The following is a 25,022-nucleotide window of genomic DNA, read 5'->3' on the forward strand; positions in this document are numbered from 1 at the left end:
GCACGGCGACCAGGAAGGGCAGATCCCCGGCAACGCGCTGGTGGTCGACCCCAAGAAGCCCTTCCGTAAACTCAACGCCTTTGGAAACGCCTTTCTTAACAGGTAAACTTTGAAACAACTCACGCCAACCAGCAGCAGTAATCTAAAGACTGTACAAGTTGGTGTAGTTACAGTCCAAAGTGTACATAGACTTGTAAAGAACATCTTGACTTTACAATCATTTCTACAACTCTTTATTTTTTTTGTGATAGAGTGATTGGAGCACATACTTGTTGGTCACAAAAAACATTCGAAAGGGACAAGCGGTAGAAAATGGATGGATGGAAGTTTGCTTCTTTTATGAATTTATTATGGGTCTACTGAAAATGTGAGCAAATCTGCTGGGTCAAAAGTATACATACAGCAATGTTAAAGTTAAAGTACCAAATATTGTCACACACACACACTAGGTGTGGTGAAATTTGTCCTCTGCATTTGACCCATCCCCTTGATCACCCCCTGGGAGGTGAGGGGAGCAGTGAGCAGCAGCAGCGGTGGCCGCGCCCGGGAATCATTTTTAGTGTTTTAACCCCCAATTCCAACCCTTGATGCTGAGTATCAAGCAGAGAGGTAATGGCTCCCATTCTTATAGTCTTTGGTATGACTCGGCCGGGGTTTGAACTCACAACCTACCCATCTCAGGGCAGACCCTCTAACCCAGTGGTTCTTAACCTTGTTGGAAGTACCGAACCCCACCAGTTTCATATGCGTATTCACCGAACCCTTCTTTAGTGGAAAAAAATATATATATATATTTTTTTCAAATTCAAGACAAAGTTATATGTTTTTGGTAACACTTTAGTATGGGGAACATATTCTAAGTAAGAAATACTTAATTTAGAGTTATTTGGACTCTAGGGGAACATATTCTAAGTAATAAAGACTTAATTTAGAGTTATTTGGTTAGGGTTAGGGTCAGATTTAGAGGGTTAGGGTTAGAGGGTTAGGGCATACTTGCCAACCCTCCCGTATTTTCCGGGAGACTCCCGAAATTCAGCGCCTCTCCCGAAAACCTCCCGGGACAAATTTTCTCCCGAAAATCTCCCGAAATTCAGGCGGACTCAGGTCCTCCACAATATAAAAAAGTGTTCCTGCCCAATCACGTTATAACTATAGAATGATGGAGGGCGAGTTCTTGGTTTCTTATGTGGGTTTATTGTTAGGCAGTTTCATTAACGTCCTCCCAGCGTGGCAACAACACACAACAACAGCAGTCACTTTTTTGTATACCGTAAAGCAGTTCGTCTGCCGTAAACAGCAATGTTGTGACACTCTTAAACAGGACAATACTGCCATCTAGTGCATTTGATGAAAGCACTTTTGTGCGTGCCACACATCAATGCATCATCAGAGAGGATGTTCAGCATGGTTAGAAAAATAGTGACAGAGAATAGAACAAGGATGGCCAATTCAACCCTTAACTCAACAATGAGTAGATGAGTGTTATGTGTGTGTAAATGTGTAAATAAATGAACACTGAAATTCAAGTATTTATTTTATTTATATATATATATATATATATATATATATATATATATATATAGCTAGAATTCACTGAACGTCAAGTATTTCTTATATATATATATATATATATATATATATATATATATATATATATATATGAAATACTTGACTTGGTGAATTCTAGCTGTAAATATACTCCTCCCCTTTTAGCCACGCCCGCAACCACGCCCCCGTCCCACCCCGACCATTTCTACCCTATATTTTAACTTTAGATTTATTCTCATATCAAACTCTTTTGGCTGTCTTTTTGACACTTACATCAGGCGCCCCCCTCCACACCCTGGATTATAAATAATGTAAATAATTCAATGTGATTATCTTGTGTGATGACTGTATTATGATGATAGTATATATCTAATAGTATATATCTGTATCATGAATCAATTTAAGTGGACCCCGTCTTAAACAAGTTGAAAAACTTATTGGGGTATTACCATTTAATGGTCAATTGTACGGAATATGTTCTTCACTGTGCAACCTACTAATACAAGTCTCAATCAATCAATCAAAACACATAGAATCATCATACTGCTGTGATTATATGCATCAAGTGTTCATTCAAGGCTAAGGCAAAATATTGAGATATATATTGTGTATCGCAATATGGCCTTAAAATATCGCAATATTAAAAAAAGGCCATATCGCCCAGCCCTAGTTCAATGATGCCATTTCTGTTTGTCATGTATAATTTTGTCTATTTTGTGTTTATCCTTGAATAAACAGGTCAGTTTCTTGTTACCAACCATTGTGTATTATTCAAACTCCCCTAATTCAGCTGGCTAGTTGTTATCAAGAGTACTAAAACCCTTTTCAACATGATTCTGACAACTAAGTAGGCTAAATAACTTTAAACTTTAATACATGCTCGGATAGGCCAGTATCGGTCAGTATCGGTATCGGTCAGTATCGGTATCGGATCGGAAATGCAAAAACAATATCGGTATCGGATCGGAAGTGCAAAAACCTGGATCGGGACATCCCTAAAGGCCATGCCGAATAAGGCATTAATAAGTACTTAATGTCTAGTTAAGAGCCAATATGTTACTAATTTGCATGTTAATAAGCAACTAATTAATGGTGACTATGTTCCCCATAATAGATAGGTCTTTATTGTCATTGCACAAGTACAACGAAACTAAAGTGTTACCATGTTTTTTTTTTTACTGGTGCATAAAATGAACCGTGCATGAACATCACCTTGTTCAAACAACAAAACCAACACAGAGCATAAACTCACAACAAACTACACACCTGCAAATCAGTCAGCTGTTGCCGTATCCGTAATACGCCGATAGGGAGAAGTTTGTATTTACACGATGAGTCTCCGCCGAACCCCTGAGGCCGACTCACCGAACCCCTAGGGTTCGATCGAACCCAGGTTAAGAACCATTGCTATAACCACTAGGACACTGAGTAGGTTGTAATATTTGCTTAAATGTCCCTTGGCAAGTTTCACTGCAATAAGGCACTTTTGGTAGCCATCCACAAGCTTCTGCTTGAATTTTTGACCACAAAATTGCTGCAGTTCAGATAAATGTGTTGCTTTTCTGACATGGACTTGTTTCTTCAGCATTGTCCACACGTTTAAGTCAGGACTTTGGGAAAACCTTCATTCTAGCCTGATTTAGCCATTCCTTTACCGCTTTTGAGGTGTGTTTGGGGTCATTGTCCTATTGGAACACCCAACTGTGCCCAAGACCCAACCTCCGGGCTAATGATTTTAGCTTGTCCTGAAGAATTTGGAGCTAATCCTCCTTTTTCATTGTCCCATTTAAAGCACCAGTTCCATTGGCAGCAAAACAGGCCCAGAGCATAATACTACCACCCCCATGCTTGACTGTAGGAATGGTGTTCCTGGGATTAAAGGCCTCACCTTTTCTCCTCCAAACATATTGCTGGGATTTGTGGCCAAACTATTTTTGTTTCATCTGACATCACATGGACAAAGATAAGACCTTCTGGAGGAAAATTCTGTGGTCAGATGAAACAAAAAGGAAGCTGTTTGGACCACAATACCCAGCAATTTGTTTGGAGGAGAAACGGTGAGGCCTTTAATCCCAGGAACACCATGCATACTGTCAAGCATGGTGGTGGTAGTATTAGAATATAATATAATAGAAAGTACTTTATTGATCCTTGGTGGAAGTTCAGCACCACAGTTCGCTCACAATAAACAATAAACACTTAGGTATTTTTTACATGTGAATAATATAAATACAGTCTATTATACAGCATTATTCACATGTGAATAATATAAATACAGTTTTATGCTCTGGGCCTGTTTTGCTGCCAATGGAACTGGTGCTTTACAGAGAGTAAATGGGACAATGAAAAAGGACGTTTAGCTCCAAATTCTTCAGGACAAGCTAAAATCATCAGCCCGGAGGTTGGGTCTTGGGCGCAGTTGGGTGTTCCAACAGGACAATGACCCCAAACACACCTCAAAAGTGGTAAAGGAATGGCTAGAATGAAGGTTTTAGAATGGCCTTTCCAAAGTCCCGACTTAAAGGTGTGGACAATGCTGAAGAAACAAGTCCATGTCAGAAAAGCAACACATTTAGCTGAACTGCAGCAATTTTGTGGTCAAAAATTCAAGCAGAAGTTTGTGGATGGCTACCAAAAGCGCCTTATTGCAGTGAAACTCGCCAAGGGACATTTAAGCAAATATTAACATTGCTGTATGTATACTTTTGACCCAGCACATTTGCTCACATTTTCAGTAGACCCATAATAAATTCATAAAAGAAGCAAACTTCATGAATGTTTTTTGTGAGCAACAAGTATGTGCTCCAATCACTCTATCACAAAAAAATAAGAGTTGTAGAAATTGTAAAGTCAAGACAGCCATGACATGATGTTCTTTACACATGTATGTACACTTTTGATCGCGACTGTATATGTTGAATAATGTGTTACAATATCCCAACTATTACATTGGAGTATTGTCCTCGTGCATAAAGTTAGCCTCCACATGGGGCTTCAGCCCTTTTATATATTGTTTCATAAAGCAAAATACATCCGCATGTGAGAATTTAGAGTGCAAAACCTCTGATTAAAAGTACATAGCTAAGTCGCTCTCATTTTAGTCAATTATATATTTTATACATATTGAAATGGAAATAAATACACCAGCTATATCTCCCAGCTACATTGTTGCACGCAACATCATGTTGCTTTGCCCAAGTTGTATCCTGAATGAAGACTCCAGCGGTGGCTTAAAGCTTCCACACACACACACGCACACCCTAACTTCTTCCTAAAGCACTTTCAGTACAAGCTGTTGCACAATCTTGTCAGCTGTGTCAAGTTTGTGTGAGTTCCCTCCTTTCATCATCTCCCAAACATGCTTTGGTTAGATGTCAGTCTGGGATTTTGCTTTTCCTTGACACTTTGAGCCAACTTTTCCAGCTGACGTGCCCTCCCTGCACTTCAGCCACCTGGCAGAGGCACCGCCTGACACTCCTTTAGTGACTGTAGTAAGACTTGTAGGTGACGTTGCTAGGTAACAACAGTGACCTTGTCCTGGCCTCAGTAGAGTCTTGGACTGAAGGCACACAAAAAACAAAGAAGACAGCGCTTTTACTCCCTTGCTGTGGGTTGTGCAATGATATTATGCATGTCATTATATTATTGATATTATTATGTCATTTCTGGCCAGGCTGACTCGGCACGTGTCTTCATACGAGTGTATCGAGTGTGTCACGACATCTGAAGTCATGTCCCAGAGTTACGCTCACATTTCTATGAATCACTCGGCCAGACAATTGCTGCGCTTATTCACCTCCATGTCAACACTTGGTCATAAATATCCTGTTGGAAACAGTTAGTGAGTATCTTTGAGAAAAGCACCTTCATTTGTGTGGGGCTTTTTTTTAAGACCAGAAGAGAGGCAGCACCAATCGTGGAATGATTCATGTTTTAACCCCTAACTTGCACAGTGGAACAATTATTACACGATTTGTTTCTCATAAAGAGTCTTCATTCCTTCCCGTCGGTTGCATGTTTACTATTCTTCTATCACGCATGCGTTAACCATCAGAATGCAGAGGAACCTCCAATTTATGAACTGAATTGTTTCTTGAACATGGTTTGTAAACCTAAAATGTTGCATAGTGAAGCAGAGTTCCCCATAAGAATCAATGTAAACATGAATAATTGGTTCAAGCCTCGACAAAAGTCCACATTTTAGTACAAACCCCGTTTCCATATGAGTTGGGAAATTGTGTTTGATGTAAATATAATCCTTTTCAACCCATATTCAATTGAATGCACTACAAAGACAAGATATTTGATGTTCAAACTCATAAACTTTGTTTTTTTTTTGCAAATAATAATTAACTTAGAATTTCATGGCTGCAACACGTGCCCAAGTAGTTGGGAAAGGGCATGTTCACCAATGTGTTACATCGCCTTTCCTTTTAACAACACTCAGTAAACGTTTGGGAACTGAGGAGACACATTTTTTAAGCTTCTCAGGTGGAATTCTTTCCCATTCTTGCTTGATGTACAGCTTAAGTTGTTCAACAGTCCGGGGGTCTCCGTTGTGGTATTTTAGGCTTCATAATGCGCCACACATATTCAATGGGGGACAGGTATGGACTACATGCAGGCCAGTCTAGTACCCGCACTCTTTTACTATGAAGCTACGTTGATGTAACACGTGGCTTGGCATTGTCTTGCTGAAATAAGCAGGGGCGTCCATGGTAACGTTGCTTGGATGGCAACATATGTTGCTCCAAAACCTGTATGTACCTTTCAGCATTAATGGCGCCTTCACAGATGTGTAAGTTACCCATGTCTTGGGCACTAATACACCCCCATACCATCACAGATGCTGGCTTTTACACTTTGCGCCTATAACAATCCGGATGGTTCTTTTCCTCTTTGGTCCGGAGGACACGGCGTCCACAGTTTCCAAAAACAATTTGAAATGTGGACTCGTCAGACCACAGAACACTTTTCCACTTTGTATCAGTCCATCTTAGATGAGCTCAGGCCCAGCGAAGCCGACGGCGTTTCTGGGTGTTGTTGATAAACAGTTTTCGCCTTGCATAGGAGAGTTTTAACTTGCACTTACAGATGTAGCGACCAACTGTAGTTACTGACAGTGGGTTTCTGAAGTGTTCCTGAGCCCATGTGGTGATATCCTTTACACACTGATGTCGCTTGTTGATGCAGTACAGCCTGAGGGACCGAAGGTCACAGGCTTAGCTGCTTACGTGCAGTGATTTCTCCAGATTCTCTGAACCCTTTGATGATGTTACGGACCGTAGATGGTGAAATCCCTAAATTCCTTGCAATAGCTGGTTGAGAAAGGTTTTTCTTAAACTGTTCAACAATTTGCTCACGCATTTGTTGACAAAGTGGTGACTGAGCATTTCATGGAATCTACTTTTATACCCAATCATGGCACCCACCTGTTCCCAATATGCCTGTTCACCTGTGGGATGTTCCAAATAAGTGTTTGATGAGCATTCCTCAACTTTATCAGTATTTATTGCCACCTTTCCCAACTTCTTTGTCACGTGTTGCTGGCATCAAATTCTAAAGTTAATGATTATTTGCAAAAAAAAAAAAAGTTTATCAGTTTGAACATCAAATATGTTGTCTTTGTAGCATATTCAACTGAATATGGGTTGAAAATGATTTGCAAATCATTGTCTTCCGTTTATATTTACATCTAACACAATTTCCCAACTCATATGGAAACGGGGTTTGTAAAATAAAACCCACTTTAAAGACACCATAATGTATCTACATATCAAACCAACATAACAATGGCTCAAAAATCTATTTTTTTATCCAAACAAGACCACAACATTACAGCTATCTTAAATGTCAACACGCACACACACACACACACACGCACACACACGCAAAAGTCTCATTGCTGCGCTCCAACACGTTAACCACCATGTTGCTACAATAAACAGTTTACCTTGTATCTGTGAATATTTAAGTTAAAGTTAAAGTACCAATGATTGTCTCACACACACACACTAGGTGTGGTGAAATTTATCCTCTGCATTTGACCCATCCCCTTGTTCACCCCCTGGGAGGTGAGGGGAGCAGTGAACAGCAGCGGGAATCATTTTTGGTGATTTAACCCCCAATTCCAACCCTTGATGCTGAGTGCCAAGCAGGGAGGTAATGGCTCCCATTTTTATAGTCTTTGGTATGACTCGGCCGAGGTTTGAACTCACAACCTACCCATCTCAGGGCGGACACTCTAACCACTAGGCCACTGAGCAGGTTTTGTGGTGTTGTTAAACACTGTAGGCGTTTCAGAGTGATAAATGAGAAGTGGCTTCACGTAATCACCGCTAGCGTTAGCACAAACTAACAGTGTGAGGCGATCCTTCATCAGCTTGTGTCCCGGTAGTGCCTTCTCCTTTGCTGTCATAAAGGTTCGCTGTAGCATCTTCTTTGGTCTCATCACAATAAAAGTCTTGCTGCGGAACAAAACCCCTTTTGCTGATAAAATCTTCGAACGGAAGGTTGCCAAAGGTCAGAGGCTAACTCGCTATAAAGTTAGCTAAAAGCGGTTGTCTGGCAACCTGAAGCTCATACCTGCCAACTACTCCGGTTTTCCCGTAATTCGTACGGTTTTCATCAACCTATTCCGGGTTACGGTTGCAGTGATAAAAAATACGGTTTTTCATTAATTAAAAAAAAAAAAAGGGTGAAAACTACGCGAATTGCACCTTGTGCAGACAAGATTTTTCGATCGGACACGGAGGAATTAGCGATGTAAAACACCACGTTGGGACAAAAAAACACAAGTCTAATGCCGTTGCTAGCGATACAAGTGGAAAACTTTCAACGTTTTTCGTCACCCAAACAGATTCTTTGGATGTGATAAATGCCGAAGTTTTATTTACGGAGGCAATAATTGAGCATGGATTTCCAATCGCACTGGCTGATCACATGGGACAGTTAAATGTTTGTAATGCAACCTTTAAAAATCATTACGCGGTGATCGCGGTCCCAAAAATAAACTTTTCTTGCATGATAATGTCCAGAAAAATTCGCTTTATATTACTATAGAGTCCTTTTAACGAATGAGTTTGATGGTTTATCACAAACCTTAAATGAAAGAAGTCCTTTGTTCTCCTGCACCATGCATGCGCTTTGGCCTTGCTTCGTGTTTGGTGCGCAATCCTTTCGGCTGTATTTCACAGCACGACATACTGTTAAAAGTGTTTATAGTATTTATGCTTTCAAGTCCAAGTTGAAGAAATCTTGTTAAATGTTGACAGCATAACTACCAAAATACAGAAGTATGTCCTTAATATTTTTGCAGTGCTATTTCTGTTGAAAAGTTCAAATGATTACATTAGAGATGTGATGTGCCACTTTTCAAGTGTCTGATGGCTTAAATTAATTTTCATTAATTTTTCATATTTTGAATTCTTTTGAAAGGCTTACAAAAAAACTACATTTGAATTGTAATTCCATGCTATTGACAGGACTATTAATTTTAATGAAGTTAGCTTACCATGTTTACAGTATGATAATTGTGATAGAAATGTGAATTTTAGGCACAGAATATTTTTTACAATTGAACAAGGCAGTAGATTATACAAGCTTGGACAGAAAGTTAATAATGTCACCAATTTTTTTTTTTATGGAATTGTTTAGTACTGTTTTACCATTTGTTTACTGTAAAAAGTGTTTATACTGTTTATACTTTCAATTAACAAATTGAAGTCTTGTGAAAGGTTGACAGGATAACTGGCATTAACTGTCAAAATAATTTCAAACTATTGAAGTTAGCTTACAGAATAAACATGCCAATCAACCCATATGATTTTTGCTGTAATATTTTTGTTTTGAAAAGTCACTGTGACTGATAGAAAAGTGATGGTTTTAGCAACATTTTAACCTGTCTGAATGCTAATAATCATTTTGCGTCGGGGGGCGAAGCCCTGAACCCTCCACCAGGACTTTGTCCTGGACCTACCGGGGCCTGCGGCCCTTGGACCCTGGCTACTAGGTTTTTCTGATTTAAAAAGTTGGCAGGTATGGAAGCTACACAGCAAGACTTTTGAGAGTTCGGACACATTTAAAGCATTTCTGATCACACCAAGTGATCCTTAAAGGGGAACATTATCACCAGACCTATGTAAGCGTCAATATATACCTTGATGTTGCAGAAAAAAGACCATATTTTTTTTTAACCGATTTCCGAACTCTAAATGGGTGAATTTTGGCGAATTAAACACCTTTCTATTATTCGCTCTCAGAGCGATGACGTCACATCGGGAAGCAATCCGCCATTTTCTCAAACACATTACAAACACCGAGTCAAATCAATTCTGTTATTTTTTCGTTTTTTCGACTGTTTTCCGTACCTTGGAGACATCATGCCTCGTCGGTGTGTTGTCGGAGGGTGTAACAACACGAACAGGGACGGATTCAAGTTGCACCAGTGGCCCAAAGATGCGAAAGTGGCAATAAATTGGACGTTTGTTCCGCACACTTTACCGACGAAAGCTATGCTACGACAGAGATGGCATAGAAGAATATCGACCCTAGCTTCCCTGGCCTGCTGACATCAACTCCAAAACTGGACAGATCAGCTTTCAGGAAAAGAGAGCGGATGAGGGTATGTCTACAGAATATATTAATTGATGAAAACTGGGCTGTCTGCACTCTCAAAGTGCATGTTGTTGCCAAATGTATTTCATATGCTGTAAACCTAGTTCATAGTTGTTAGTTTCCTTTAATGCCAAACAAACACATACCAATCGTTGGTTAGAAGGCGATCGCCGAATTCGTCCTCGCTTTCTCCCGTGTCGCTGGCTGTCGTGTCGTTTTCGTCGGTTTCGCTTGCATACAGTTCAAACCGATATGGCTCAATAGCTTCAGTTTCTTCTTCAATTTCGTTTTCGGTACCTGCCTCCACACAACAACCACCCGTTTCAATACATGCGTAATCTGTTGAATCGCTTAAGCCGCTGAAATCCGAGTCTGAATCCGAGCTAATGTCGCTATTCCTTGCTGTTCTTTCCGCCATGTTTGTTTGTATTGGCATCACTGTGTGACGTCACAGGAAAATGGACGGGTGTATATAACGATGGTTAAAATCAGGCACTTTGAAGCTTTTTTTAGGGATATTGCGTGATGGGTAAAATTTTGAAAAAAACTTCGAAAAATAAAAGCCACTGGGAACTGATTTTTAATGGTTTTAACCCTTCTGAAATTGTGATAATGTTCCCCTTTAAGACAGATTGACACAGCTCCCAAATAAATAAGTCGGATGTGCCGCTCGCTGTCTTCAAAACAGGATGTAAACAGGATGTGAGGCTAATTTTAAGGACATATCATGGTAGTACTGGAATGATTCGTTGTTTAAATCGATTAATTTGATTAGACATCAGCTTCGATTATTATTATTTTGCTTCAATTAATTGTTTAATGAGTGTACTAATGAAAATGGATGAAGTCCAGACTTCGTGTAGTGCCATACACGCTGACATTCTTTATGCACGAGAGCAGTGCTGTGTTTTCCTACATCTGTGTGGTGGCGAACAGTAGTTTATTTATTTAAAATTGATACTAGGGAGCTAATGATGAAAAGTATTAATGATGACCGCGGTAAAACTCTTGACAGTTCGTATTACCGTTTTCAAGTAACATTTTTGAAAAACTCACGCTGATAACTGCGCTTTGATAAACTCACGGAGTGACTTGACACCAGCTCACTCGCTTAAATGCAAACATGAAAACAAGAGACATTAACGTCTAGGGGTGCAATGAACACGATTCATTTTAACAACAATTCGATTCGATATTTGTGGTTGCTGATACATTTCAGGAACAATCTGTCTTTTTTATTTTTTTTTATTTTTGTTTTAGAACAATCCAATCCAAAGCGATTTGGCGAGTTCAAATCGATTCAGTAACTTTTTAGCTAAACAAATCAAGCACTGTGAAATATAAATAGTTGAGGAGAAGTTTCCTATATTCCTATTATTTCTTGTAAGGGAATTAGGTATGAATGACTTATGGACACAAACAAACAAACAAGTAAACAACAATTAGTGACAAATGCTTTCACATCTTATTTGAAAGAACAAGAGGAAACATTTTCTGCTCACATTTTCAACATTCAAGCAATTTTCAATAAAAATACATTGTACAATATTTTAACAGTTGAATTACCTGCGAAATAAAGTTCCCCGAGCCGGCCATACAGGATCTGTTCTCCGGCCTGGTGTCGTCGGTGATGGAGGCATGTAGGGACAAGCGGTAGAAAATGAATGGACGCATGTATGTCCATCATCCATGTTGACTTTCAACTATTCTTTTTTCATTATTTCCATAACCTCCTCTTTCTTACTTATGAAATAACTTCTCCTTGGCTGCCAACACTTCATGTTGTTGCGTGTAATTTACACCGCTATCACTTGTTGTGTCTTGGGTATTTGTTGTGGCTTTTGCAATCGTGCTGTAGCGGAAAGTTGTGTTCTAATCAATTATATTGTCTCGTGGCATTTGTGTGTGATAGTTTTCCGCCATTTTTGTTTTGATGACGTCCCAGAATAGACTTAACATTCAGCGTCCTTATTTTGAAGTGTTAAACTTCATATAAAGTCTGCCATTCTTAAATCCAAAGCTTCTTTATATTTAGTATCAATAAAATCAATCGACTCCCTTTTTAAAGCAATCTTGGATGGATACCTATCTTACGGAAGGCAAACTCGATATACTTGAAATTTAGTAATACAAATCGATCAATCGTTACACCCCTATTAAAGTTTTATCCCCATTAATGGTCAAATGGTAAATTATCTGTATTATTATTAAATGTATTAGGAAACAACACACCAATCTAAACCGATATCAACACATTGCTGCAAGTTATCAGTTGTGCACATTGAACCTACAAGCTGTGTTCTCTTAGGACAGACTGATCGATCAATACTCAAATTTTTATGGTGCATTCTAGGGCCGCGGAACAGAGGACACCACAACGCCCGCCAGAAATAATAAAGAATAATAATTGATTTTAATTGCTGCGCACTTTTCATTTGAACAATAAAAGCGTAGCCATTGAAAGTGATAAAATACTAAAACACTATCAGTGAAGTATATGAAACACAAAAATAGTGGGGTTTCTAACATTTATTTTAGTTGCTACAAATGAAGAAAATAAGATTTCAGTGTGTAAGTACTTATTCAACAACAATAACTTTGATATGACATTTTCATATATTTCATCCCCACCAGCATTATATTCAATTGTGAGAATAAAGTCCCACAATTTCAAAAACATTCTCAAAATCTTCTTGAAATAATTTACGTTGAAATTTTTTCGTGAGAATCTTGTCCCATTTTTTTTCTTCTTCCAAACTACTACTTCATGACTGCAATATCATGTGACTGTATCCTTGTAACTTTACTGTTCATTTTCTATAATTCCTCCTTAATAATCCCTCAAAGTTTGGAGCATCACGATCTCTCTGGACAAGGAAAACTAATCCACTCAAAGTTGACACTCAACTATTTCCACCTTTCATCGCCATCCTTTCCGGCAGTTTAGCAGATTGTTTGCAGGACAAAATAAAGCATGTGTGATAAGAGCTTAAAAGAGCGGCGGTGCACAATAGTGCAGTGCGAGTGTATTACACATGCCAGAGGAAAGCAGATAAGATTGTGTATAAACAAAGGCCATTGTTTATCATTTGTCCTCTGGTGTCATGAGACTTGTGCTTCCCTTTGACTTGGAACTACATCTCTCTTCGCCATTGGAACCTTTCTTGAAGCTTCTATTATCGTGCATTGTGTTGTAATAGTTTCTAAGTTTTACATGTAAATATGTGCTGCCAAAAATGGTTATTTAAATAAAAACACGGGACGCGGATGAGAGAGTAGCTCTTTAACTGGCCAGATTAGCCTTTAATTAGCAGGCTCATCTTTAGTCCATAAAGAATAAAAACATGTTAGTCAGGTGATCCCACACCTTCCAGCTCCAAAGGTAACATTCTCTTGTTGAGAATTGACAACCCTTGGCAGCTTGTCCACTCATTAACGTTGCAACAGTAAATACTTTCTTCAAACTATTTTCCCCCGCTCACATTCACACCAAGGCATCACTTTTCTGCCCTCCTGCCTCTTTAGTTCAAATCCTCCACTGTCAGTGAGGGAGGGAGGGCCTCTATCAGTACAAGCTGAGTCAGCAGAGTGCAAGTTCCGCACTGGACCCTAGCTCCGTCCTGTCCTCCTCCTGGCCTCCAATTTCAGGACACGGACTCTGGAGCTCTTCCTGAATCTGGCGCACGCACAGCCTCAGTCAGTATGGACAGTAAAGAGACAGATCAGTCAGTATGGACATAAAGAGACAGATCAGTCAGTATGGACATAAAGAGACCGATCAGTCAGTATGGACATAAAGAAACAGATCAGTCAGTATGGACATAAAGAAACAGATCAGTCAGTATGGACATAAAGAGACCGATCAGTCAGTATGGACATAAAGAAACAGATCAGTCAGTATGGACATAAAGAAACAGATCAGTCAGTATGGACATAAAGAGACAGATCAGTCAGTATGGACATAAATAGACAGATCAGTCAGTATGGACAGTAAAGAGGCACATCAGTCAGTATGGACATAAAGAGACAGATCAGTCAGTATGAACAGTAAAGAGGCACATCAGTCAGTATGGACATAAAGAGACAGATCAGTCAGTATGGACATAAAGAGACGGATCAGTCAGTATGGACAGTAAAGAAACAGATCAGTCAGTATGCACATAAAGAGACAGATCAGTCAGTATGGACAGTAAAGAAACAGATCAGTCAGTATGGCCATAAAGAGACAGATCAGTCAGTATGGACAGTAAAGAAACAGATCAGTCAGTGTGGACAGTAAAGAAACAGATCAGTCAGTGTGGATATAGAGACAGATCAGTCAGTATGGACATAATTAGACAGATCAGTCAGTATGGACAGTAAAGAAACAGATCAGTCAGTATGGCCATAAAGAGACAGATCAGTCAGTATGGACATAAATAGATAGATCAGTCAGTATGGACATAAAGAGACAGATCAGTCAGTATGGCCATAAAGAGACAGATCAGTCAGTATGGACAGTAAAGAAACAGATCAGTCAGTATGGCCATAAAGAGACAGATCAGTCAGTATGGACATGAATAGACAGATCAGTCAGTATGGACAGTAAAGAAACAGATCAGTCAGTATGGACAGTAAAGAAACAGATCAATCAGTGTGGACATAAAGAGACAGATCAGTCAGTATGGACATAAATAGACAGATCAGTCAGTATGGACAGTAAAGAAACAGATCAGTCAGTATGGCCATAAAGAGACAGATCAGTCAGTATGGACATAAATAGACAGATCAGTCAGTATGGACAGTAAAGAAACAGATCAGTCAGTGTGGACATAAAGAGACAGATCAGTCAGTATGGACATAAATAGACAGATCAGTCAGTATGGACAGTAAAGAAACAGATCAGTCAGTATGGACAGTAAAGAAACAGATCAGTCAGTATGGACATAAAGAGACAGATCAGTCAGTATGGCCATAAAGAGACAGATCAGTCAGTATGGACATAAATAGACAGATCAGTCAGTATGGACAGTAAAGAAACAGATCAGTCAGTGTGGACACAAAGAGACAGATCAGTCAGTATGGACATAAATAGACAGATTAGTCAGTATGGACAGTAAAGAAACAGATCAGTCAGTATGGACATAAAGAGACAGATCAGTCAGTATGGCCATAAAGAGACAGATCAGTCAGTATGACCATAAATAGACAGATCAGTCAGTATGGACAGTAAAGAAACAGATCAGTCAGTATGGACATAAAGAGACAGATCAGTCAGTATGGCCATAAAGAGACAGATCAGTCAGTATGGACATAAATAGACAGATCAGTCAGTATGGACAGTAAAGAAACAGATCAGTCAGTGTGGACATAAAGAGACAGATCAGTCAGTATGGACATAAATAGACAGATTAGTCAGTATGGACAGTAAAGAAACAGATCAGTCAGTATGGACATAAAGAGACAGATCAGTCAGTATGGCCATAAAGAGACAGATCAGTCAGTGTGGACAGAAAGAGACAGATCAGTCAGTATGGACATAAATAGACAGATTAGTCAGTATGGACAGTAAAGAAACAGATCAGTCAGTATGGACATAAAGAGACAGATCAGTCCGTATGGACATAAATAGACAGATTAGTCAGTATGGACAGTAAAGAAACAGATCAGTCAGTATGGACATAAAGAGACAGATCAGTCAGTATGGCCATAAAGAGACAGATCAGTCAGTATGGCCATAAATAGACAGATCAGTCAGTATGGACAGTAAAGAAACAGATCAGTCAGTATGGACATAAAGAGACAGATCAGTCAGTATGGCCATAAAGAGACAGATCAGTCAGTATGGACATAAATAGACAGATCAGTCAGTATGGACAGTAAAGAAACAGATCAGTCAGTGTGGACATAAAGAGACAGATCAGTCAGTATGGACATAAATAGACAGATTAGTCAGTATGGACAGTAAAGAAACAGATCAGTCAGTATGGACATAAAGAGACAGATCAGTCAGTATGGCCATAAAGAGACAGATCAGTCAGTGTGGACATAAAGAGACAGATCAGTCAGTATGGACATAAATAGACAGATTAGTCAGTATGGACAGTAAAGAAACAGATCAGTCAGTATGGACATAAAGAGACAGATCAGTCCGTATGGACATAAATAGACAGATTAGTCAGTATGGACAGTAAAGAAACAGATCAGTCAGTATGGACATAAAGAGACAGATCAGTCAGTATGGCCATAAAGAGACAGATCAGTCAGTATGGCCATAAATAGACAGATCAGTCAGTATGGACAGTAAAGAAACAGATCAGTCAGTATGGACATAAAGAGACAGATCAGTCAGTATGGCCATAAAGAGACAGATCAGTCAGTATGGACATAAATAGACAGATCAGTCAGTATGGACAGTAAAGAAACAGATCAGTCAGTGTGGACATAAAGAGACAGATCAGTCAGTATGGACATAAATAGACAGATTAGTCAGTATGGACAGTAAAGAAACAGATCAGTCAGTATGGACATAAAGAGACAGATCAGTCCGTATGGACATAAATAGACAGATTAGTCAGTATGGACAGTAAAGAAACAGATCAGTCAGTATGGCCATAAAGAGACAGATCAGTCAGTGTGGACATAAAGAGACAGATCAGTCAGTATGGACATAAATAGACAGATTAGTCAGTATGGACAGTAAAGAAACAGATCAGTCAGTATGGACATAAAGAGACAGATCAGTCCGTATGGACATAAATAGACAGATTAGTCAGTATGGACAGTAAAGAAACAGATCAGTCAGTATGGACATAAAGAGACAGATCAGTCAGTATGGCCATAAAGAGACAGATCAGTCAGTATGGACATAAATAGACAGATCAGTCAGTATGGACAGTAAAGAAACAGATCAGTCAGTATGGACATAAAGAGACAGATCAGTCAGTATGGCCATAAAGAGACAGATCAGTCAGTATGGACATAAAGAGACAGATCAGTCAGTATGGCCATAAAGAGACAGATCAGTCAGTGTGGACATAAAGAGACAGATCAGTCAGTATGGACATAAATAGACAGATTAGTCAGTATGGACAGTAAAGAAACAGATCAGTCAGTATGGACATAAAGAGACAGATCAGTCCGTATGGACATAAATAGACAGATTAGTCAGTATGGACAGTAAAGAAACAGATCAGTCAGTATGGACATAAAGAGACAGATCAGTCAGTATGGCCATAAAGAGACAGATCAGTCAGTATGGCCATAAATAGACAGATCAGTCAGTATGGACAGTAAAGAAACAGATCAGTCAGTATGGACATAAAGAGACAGATCAGTCAGTATGGCCATTAAGAGACAGATCAGTCAGTATGGACATAAAGAAACAGATCAGTCAGTATGGACAGTAAAGAAACAGATCAGTCAGTATGGACATAAAGAGACAGATCAGTCAGTATGGACATAAATAAACAGATCAGTCAGTATGGACAGTAAAGAAACAGATCAGTCAGTATGGACATAAATAGACAGATCAGTCAGTATGGACATAAAGAGACAGATCCGGTGCTATAGATCTAGGTAAATTTGGGGTTACTTGCTCACACACAGTTGGACTTTTAAAAATGACATGTTCTGTACCTTTAATTCTGGCGGTCTCCAAATCCGTTTCCTCTCTCCATGGGAAGTTGGGTGTACAATGGAGGTCATAGGTCAAGAGGTAAGGTATGAACATTCAATCACAGGAACATGGATATTAACCCTTGGTGTTATCTTTGCAAATATGTGTGGCTGCAGGCTCTTTTTTTCCCCCACCCACTCGAGACATAACTTCCATGCCTCTCAGTTCTAAGAATTGCCAGATCGTCCTTTCATTTATTTTCCGACAAGCTCCAAGTGGAAACTATTGGCTATAGACAGCTAAATGGAAAACCCTCAGCCAAAATTCCAACAATACTGCAGGCAGCAATGACAGATGGGGGGGAAACCTTGTATTTTTCTTATCTGTAACAAACAGTACAGTATTATAATGTCATGACATTGTCTGTTGTCATTCTTTTCCTTGTTCATTGTGCGGTATGGCACCTCTGTTCGGGTGTGTGGTTTTCAGCTTGAAAGTAACAGCAAGGCTCCCCCAGTCTCATGATCCAGCCCCTCCTGAGCCCTGGTTTTCAGTCTTGTTTTAGTTTCACTGGAAGCGACAAGGCCTTCTCTAAGTCTTTTAACAATCACATTTTGTTGTACTGATTGTAAGCGCACGAGTGTCAGGGGGGGGAAACCACACGGGCATGTCTGTCTTTGGTGTGTGAGTCTTAAGCTTTATGAGCAGTTTCATTTTAAAGTGAAAAACTCCTTCGAAGTTTCCAACAGGGCGTTGCAGTGTTGAATGATTCAACTGAAAAACACTGGAAATATGTAACTGTATCTTATAACAAGTTCCAATGTCTAACAGGACCAAAGGAGTAGCTTTTGAGACTGTTGCCCTACCAAAAACCTCTGTGATATCTCAAAACAAATTGTATCTCATGAATCATAATCAAGCAGGTCTTTGCAGCAGTTATTTAAAACGCCATTTACTTCATTTTGTGTACACAGTACTTTTCATACGCTCATGCTTTCTTGCAGGTTCATGTGTGCCCAGTTGCCCAACGCCGTCTTGGAGAGCATCAGCATCATCGACACCCCTGGAATCCTGTCAGGAGAGAAACAGAGGATCAGCCGAGGTCTGGCCAACAACACACTCACCAAATACAAAAAAAGAATATTGCGTGCATTCGGGCTGCACGAATAATCATCAAGGTTTTGATTAGTGCCATTACGTAACCGCAAGAGGCTGAAGGTTTTTTTCTCTCTCCGCCGTCACCGGCGTTTGAGTGACAGCCATGTTTGCCAGTTGTTTGTTGGTCTCACTCTGTGCATCCCTCTTTATTTAACAGTAGAATTAAAGGGGAACATTATCACAATTTCAGAAGGGTTAAAACCATTAAAAATCAGTTCCCAGTGGCTTATTTTATTTTTTGAAGTTTTTTTCAAAATGTTACCCATCACGGAATATCCCTAAAAAAAGCTTCAAAGTGCCTGATTTTAACCATCGTTATATACACCCGTCCATTTTCCTGTGATGTCACATAGTGATGACAATACAAACAAATATGGCGCATAGAACAGCAAGGTATAGCGACATTAGCTCGGATTCAGACTCGGATTTCAGCGGCTTAAGCGATTCAACAGATTACGCATGTATTGAAACGGATGGTTGTAGTGTGGAGGCAGGTAGCGAAAACGAAATTGAAGAAGAAACTGAAGCTATTGAGCCATATCGGTTTGAACCGTATGCAAGCGAAACCGACGAAAACGACACGACAGCCAGCGACACGGGAGAAAGCGAGGACGAATTCGGCGATCGGCTTCTAACCAACGATTGGTATGTGTTTGTTTGGCATTAAAGGAAACTAACAACTGTGAACTAGGTTTACAGCATATGAAATACATTTGGCAACAACATGCACTTTGAGAGTGCAGACAGCCCATTTCAGGCGCGCTAAGAACATATATTTTTCCACGATTTTAGCACTCAGGTTAACCATACCTAAATAGACACAAAATACTGCATTACACAAGACTACCCGAATGTACTTGAATGATTGAAAAAAATAAATGTTTTGAAGCTAAATTATTGGTAAACACAGTTTATGTATAATAATTTACGTAAAACCGCGAGTAATGAATACAGTTTTCATCTATTAATATATTCTGTAGACATACCCTCATCCGCTCTCTTTTCCTGAAAGCTGATCTGTCCAGTTTTGGAGTTGATGTCAGCAGGCCAGGGAAGCTAAGGTCGATATTCTCCTCTTGATCATCTTCGGTGGCATAAGGGACGGTTGCCATCTCTGTCGTAGCATAGCTTTCGTCGGTAAAGTGTGCGGAACAAACGACTGACCATTTCGTCGGCTTTCCCCACACCCTCGTATTTTGAACAAAGTTCGTCCAATTTCTTGCCACTTTCGCATCTTTGGGCCACTGGTGCAACTTGAATCCGTCCCTGTTCGTGTTGTTACACCCTCCGACAACACACCGACGAGGCATAATAGAAAGGCGTTTAATTCGCCAAAATTCACCCATTTAGAGTTCGGAAATCGGTTAAAAAAATATATGGTCTTTTTTCTGCAACATCAAGGTATATATTGACGCTTACATAGGTCTGGTGATTATGTTCCCCTTTAACTGAACGCAGTGAGCCCTCTTTTCAGTCATTCACAATCTTTGATTTGTTGGGCGGAGAACTCATTTACACACACAGGAACAGTGAGAAGTTCTGCAGAGTACCAAAAATTAGGAGGAAAACAAAACGTGATGACAAAGCCAAATGTCTTGTTGTGGTCAAATTAGTGCGCAATATGGTTCCATCAACACGGACCAACGAGCGAGAAGGCCTTGATCACGCAATGGCAATAACCAAAAAGACAACCTCCTTTTTCCAACTAGGAAAGAAATGCACTTCAAGATGTTCAATTTATTTATTTACATAAAATGACTTACAGAAATAAAGTTAATTTACTTTCCAATTACAGTACAATAGTAAACAATTCTACAGAGAAACATTTTATATCCTTATAAATAGGGCTGTTTTGATACCAATATTTTGGTACTGGTACCAAAATCTATTTAGATATTTTTCGACAATTTGCAAAATAAAGGGGACCACAAAAAAAAAAATTTTTGGCCTAATTTTAACAAAAACTCTTATGATACATTAAACATATGGTTCTTATTGCACGCACAGAACATTTTTTAAAGTTAAAGTACCAATGATTGTCACACACACACTCAGGGTGGCGAAATTATTTTCTGCATTTGACCCATCACCCTTGGTGACCCCCTGGGAGGTGAGGGGAGCAGTGAGCAGCAGCGGTGGCTGCGCCCGGGAATCATTTTTGTTGATTCAACCCCCAATTCCAAGCCTTGATGCTGAATGCCAAGTAGGGAGGTAATGGCTCCCATTTTTATACTCTTTGGTATGACTCGGCCGGGGTTTGAACTCACGACCTACCCATCTCAGGGCGGACACTCTAACCACTAGGACACTGAGTAGTGATCTTTAGAAGATTTAAACAAAAAATAAAGGCATTAAAGACACCGGGCTTTTCTTGTTGCACTCAAAGAACAATTTACAATTTTAAATATTACATATACTATACTGGGGATAAGTTGATTGGCAACACTAAATTGGCCCTAGTGTGTGGATGTGAGTGTGAATGTTGTCTGTCTATCTGTGTTGGCCCTGCGATGAGGTGGCGACTTGTCCAGGGTGTACCCCGCCTTCCGCCCGATTGTAGCTGAGATAGGCTCCAGCGCCCCCCGCGACCCCAAAGGGAATAAGCGGTAGAAAATGGATGGATGGACATATACTCTGCCAAAGTCTAGGATTAGGTTAAAGTAGAACAGTTTATTGACATTTTATTCAATGCTTCATGATTGTTGTTGCCATTCTTAGTCTGTGCTTGACGACAAATAAAATCATTAGTAAATACTAAAATCAATACTATAGCTAAAAGTACAGAGATAGGACATGTAGCAGGTAAAACACACATTGTTAACGATAAAACACACATTGTAGCAATTTGTTACAAAATGTAGTCATTTCACTTCAGTTTGTGCTACATGGGCGGTTTGGACTCCGCTAAAACTTGGCATCAAGCCCAGCAGCTTTGTGCGCGTCTACATGTGCACAGCACCTTTAAAGTCATTCTGCAGCTCTGGATTATTATTACAAACCCCATTTCCATATGAGTTGGGAAATTGGGTTGGATGTAAATATAAACGGAATACAATGATTTGCAAATCCTTTTCAACCCATATTCAATTGAATGCACTACAAAGACAACATATTTGATGTTCAAACTCATAAACTTTATTTTTTTTTGCAAATAATAATTAACTTAGAATTTCATGGCTGCAACACGTGCCAAGGTAGTTGGGAAAGGGCATGTTCACCACTGTGTTACATGGCCTTTCCTTTTAACAACACTCAGTAAACATTTGGGAACTGAGGAGACACATTTTTTAAGCTTCTCAGGTGGAATTCTTTCCCATCTTAAGTTGTTCAACAGTCCGGGGGTCTCCGTTGTGGTATTTTAGGCTTCATAATGCGCCACACATTTTCAATGGGAGACAGGTCTGGACTACAGGCAGGCCAGTCTAGTACCCGCACTTTTTTACTATGAAGCCATGTTGATGTAACACGTGGCTTGGCATTGTCTTGCTGAAATAAGCAGGGGCGTCCATGGTAACGTTGCTTGGATGGCAACATATGTTGCTCCAAAACCTGTATGTACCTTTCAGCATTAATGGCGCCTTCACAGATGTGTAAGTTACCCATGCCTTGGGCACTAATACACCCCCATACCATCACAGATGCTGGCTTTTCAACTTTGCGCCTATAACAATCCGGATGGTTCTTTTCCTCTTTGGTCCGGAGGACACGACGTCCACAGTTTCCAAAAACAATTTGAAATGTGGACTCGTCAGACCACAGAACACTTTTCCACTTTGTATCAGTCCATCTTAGATGAGCTCAAGCCCAGCGAAGCCGACAGCGTTTCTGGGTGTTGTTGATAAACGGTTTTCGCCTTGCATAGGAGAGTTTTAACTTGCACTTACAGATGTAGTGACCAACTGTAGTTACTGACAGTGGGTTTCTGAAGTGTTCCTGAGCCCATGTGGTGATGTCCTTTACATACTGATGTCACTTGTTGATGCAGTACAGCCTGAGGGATCAAAGGTCACGGGCTTAGCTGCTTACGTGCAGTGATTTCTCCAGATTCTCTGAACCCTTTGATGATATTACGGACCGTAGATGGTGAAATCCATAAATTCCTTGCAATAGCTGGTTGAGAGGTTTTTCTTAAACTGTTCAACAATTTGCTCACGTGTTTGTTGACAAAGTGGTGACCCTCGCCCCATCCTTGTTTGTGAATGACTGAGCATTTCATGGAATCTACTTTTATACCCAATCATAGCACCCACCTGTTCCCAATTTGCCTGTTCACCTGTGGGATGTTCCAAATAAGTGTTTGATGAGCATTCCTCAACTTTATCAGTATTTATTGCCACCTTTCCCAATTTCTTTGTCACGTGTTGCTGGCATCAAATTCTAAAGTTAATGATTATTTGCAAAAAAAAAAAAGTTTATCAGTTTGAACATCAAATATGTTGTTTTTGTAGCATATTCAACTGAATATGGGTTGAAAAGGATTTGCAAATCATTGTATTCCGTTTATATTTACATCTAACACAATTTCCCAACTCATATGGAAACGGGGTGTGTATTTAAATGTTTACCTAAGTTTGAAGGTCTTGCCACTTTTGGCGTGGCACTTCCGTGCTTAAAAGGTCACTTTGATCAATAGTTTTGAAGGCCAAATACCACCATATTGCGCCTCACGCACCCTTTTTATCAACCAGACGAATTGCCTTTTTTTTTGTGCCAGTTTTCCCTTTCCTCACTGTTTCTGCTTGTGCACTCTGTGAGTGTGTGCGCGCGCTGACACACTAACATGCACCTCGGCGCTGCAGTTACCGCCGCATGGCAGCACGCAAATACCGTATTTTTCGGAGTATAAGTCGCACCAGAGTATAAGTCGCACCTGCCGAAAATGCATAATAAAAAAGGAAAAAAACCTATATAAGTCGCACTGGAGCCCGGCCGAACTATGAAAAAAACTGCGACTTATAGTCCGAAAAATACGGTGCATAAAAAAGGCTGGGTGTTTTTCAAAGGCAGTATAGTACCGTTTGGAGGTGGCAGTCTTTGGCCACCTCACGATTACGATTCAGCAGCTACGATTCCATTAAAAATCGGTTATTGATGCATCTTTAATTTTTGTATATTGATGCAGTTTTACATTTGTTTTCCTTTCGCTAAAAAAGCGTTTATCACTTGCAACTTTTAAAAACAGTACATAGGTAACTAGAAATCCCCATCATATTTATTAAATGAATGGGAATGTTTACAAAACTGCACGTAGGTGCCCTATAATGAAGGACCTGGTCAGATCTCTGTGAGGTGTCTCGCTGCAGTCAGACACATTTTGCAACTGTCTGAATGACTTTATTTACAATCAATACATCGATTATTGAAGTTTGCAGGCATGTGATTTTTCCGTCTAAAGTCGGAATTCCGTCTTTTTTAATCTCGGGAAAAGAAAAAAAAATCTACCGTTTTCCCGTTTTTTTTCCCAACCCTAAATCAAGATTCGAGACGTAGTTTATATTACGCCGTAGTTGATTGGTCGATATGTTCCTTGTGACCAATCAGGACATCTGTTATGAATGATGACGTTAATAACGTCATCATTCATAATGGTTATTACCGCCATTTTCCATATGTAAACGATGTCGGTTCTCGAGAGAAAAGACGCTTTACGAGTAAAAGAATTTGATAAACATGTCGAAAATAAGTTTCGATGGGACTGGATGGAAACTGTTGATACTGTTGGGAAGAAGGAAGTTGCGACTTTGTTCGGTGATTTTATTCGGAAAATCAATCGTCCCAGAAAGGTTTTGTGCACGTGGTGTCATGATCATATTGACTATGGATCACTAGGTTTCAAGGCTTTGGAAGTACATGCGAAACGCCAAAAACATATGAAACAACTTGAAGCAAGGAAAACGAACTTTTCACTACCTGGTACTTTTGGATTTCAACCGAAAGTGAGCAAACCTTACGGACTTCATCCTTTGTTTACATCGACAACTGCCGTAGACATCGAGAGGAAAGATCCACCCAAATAATGAGGTAAGCTAAAAAATATTTGCTTGCGAAATACGCATGTTTGTTTTAAATATTAACCAATTATTGCTTTGTGAAATATAAATGG

At 39.7% G+C, this 25,022-nt stretch overlaps 1 protein-coding gene across 1 annotated transcript in view; it reads left to right on the top strand.

The window, feature by feature from the left end:
- Positions 1-25,022, top strand: part of ehd1a (EH-domain containing 1a) — a 50,648-nt gene that overhangs the window by 661 nt on the left and 24,965 nt on the right. Inside the window, exons 1-2 of the mRNA XM_061930702.2 lie at positions 1-102; positions 18,766-18,863. The exon at positions 1-102 is cut by the window's left edge and continues 661 nt beyond it. Of these exons, the coding sequence (XP_061786686.1) occupies positions 1-102; positions 18,766-18,863 (200 nt within the window). The remainder of the gene's footprint in view (positions 103-18,765; positions 18,864-25,022) is intronic.

The sequence above is a fragment of the Nerophis lumbriciformis genome, linkage group LG36, assembly GCF_033978685.3.
Source record: "Nerophis lumbriciformis linkage group LG36, RoL_Nlum_v2.1, whole genome shotgun sequence".
Taxonomy (NCBI): Eukaryota; Metazoa; Chordata; class Actinopteri; order Syngnathiformes; family Syngnathidae; genus Nerophis; species Nerophis lumbriciformis.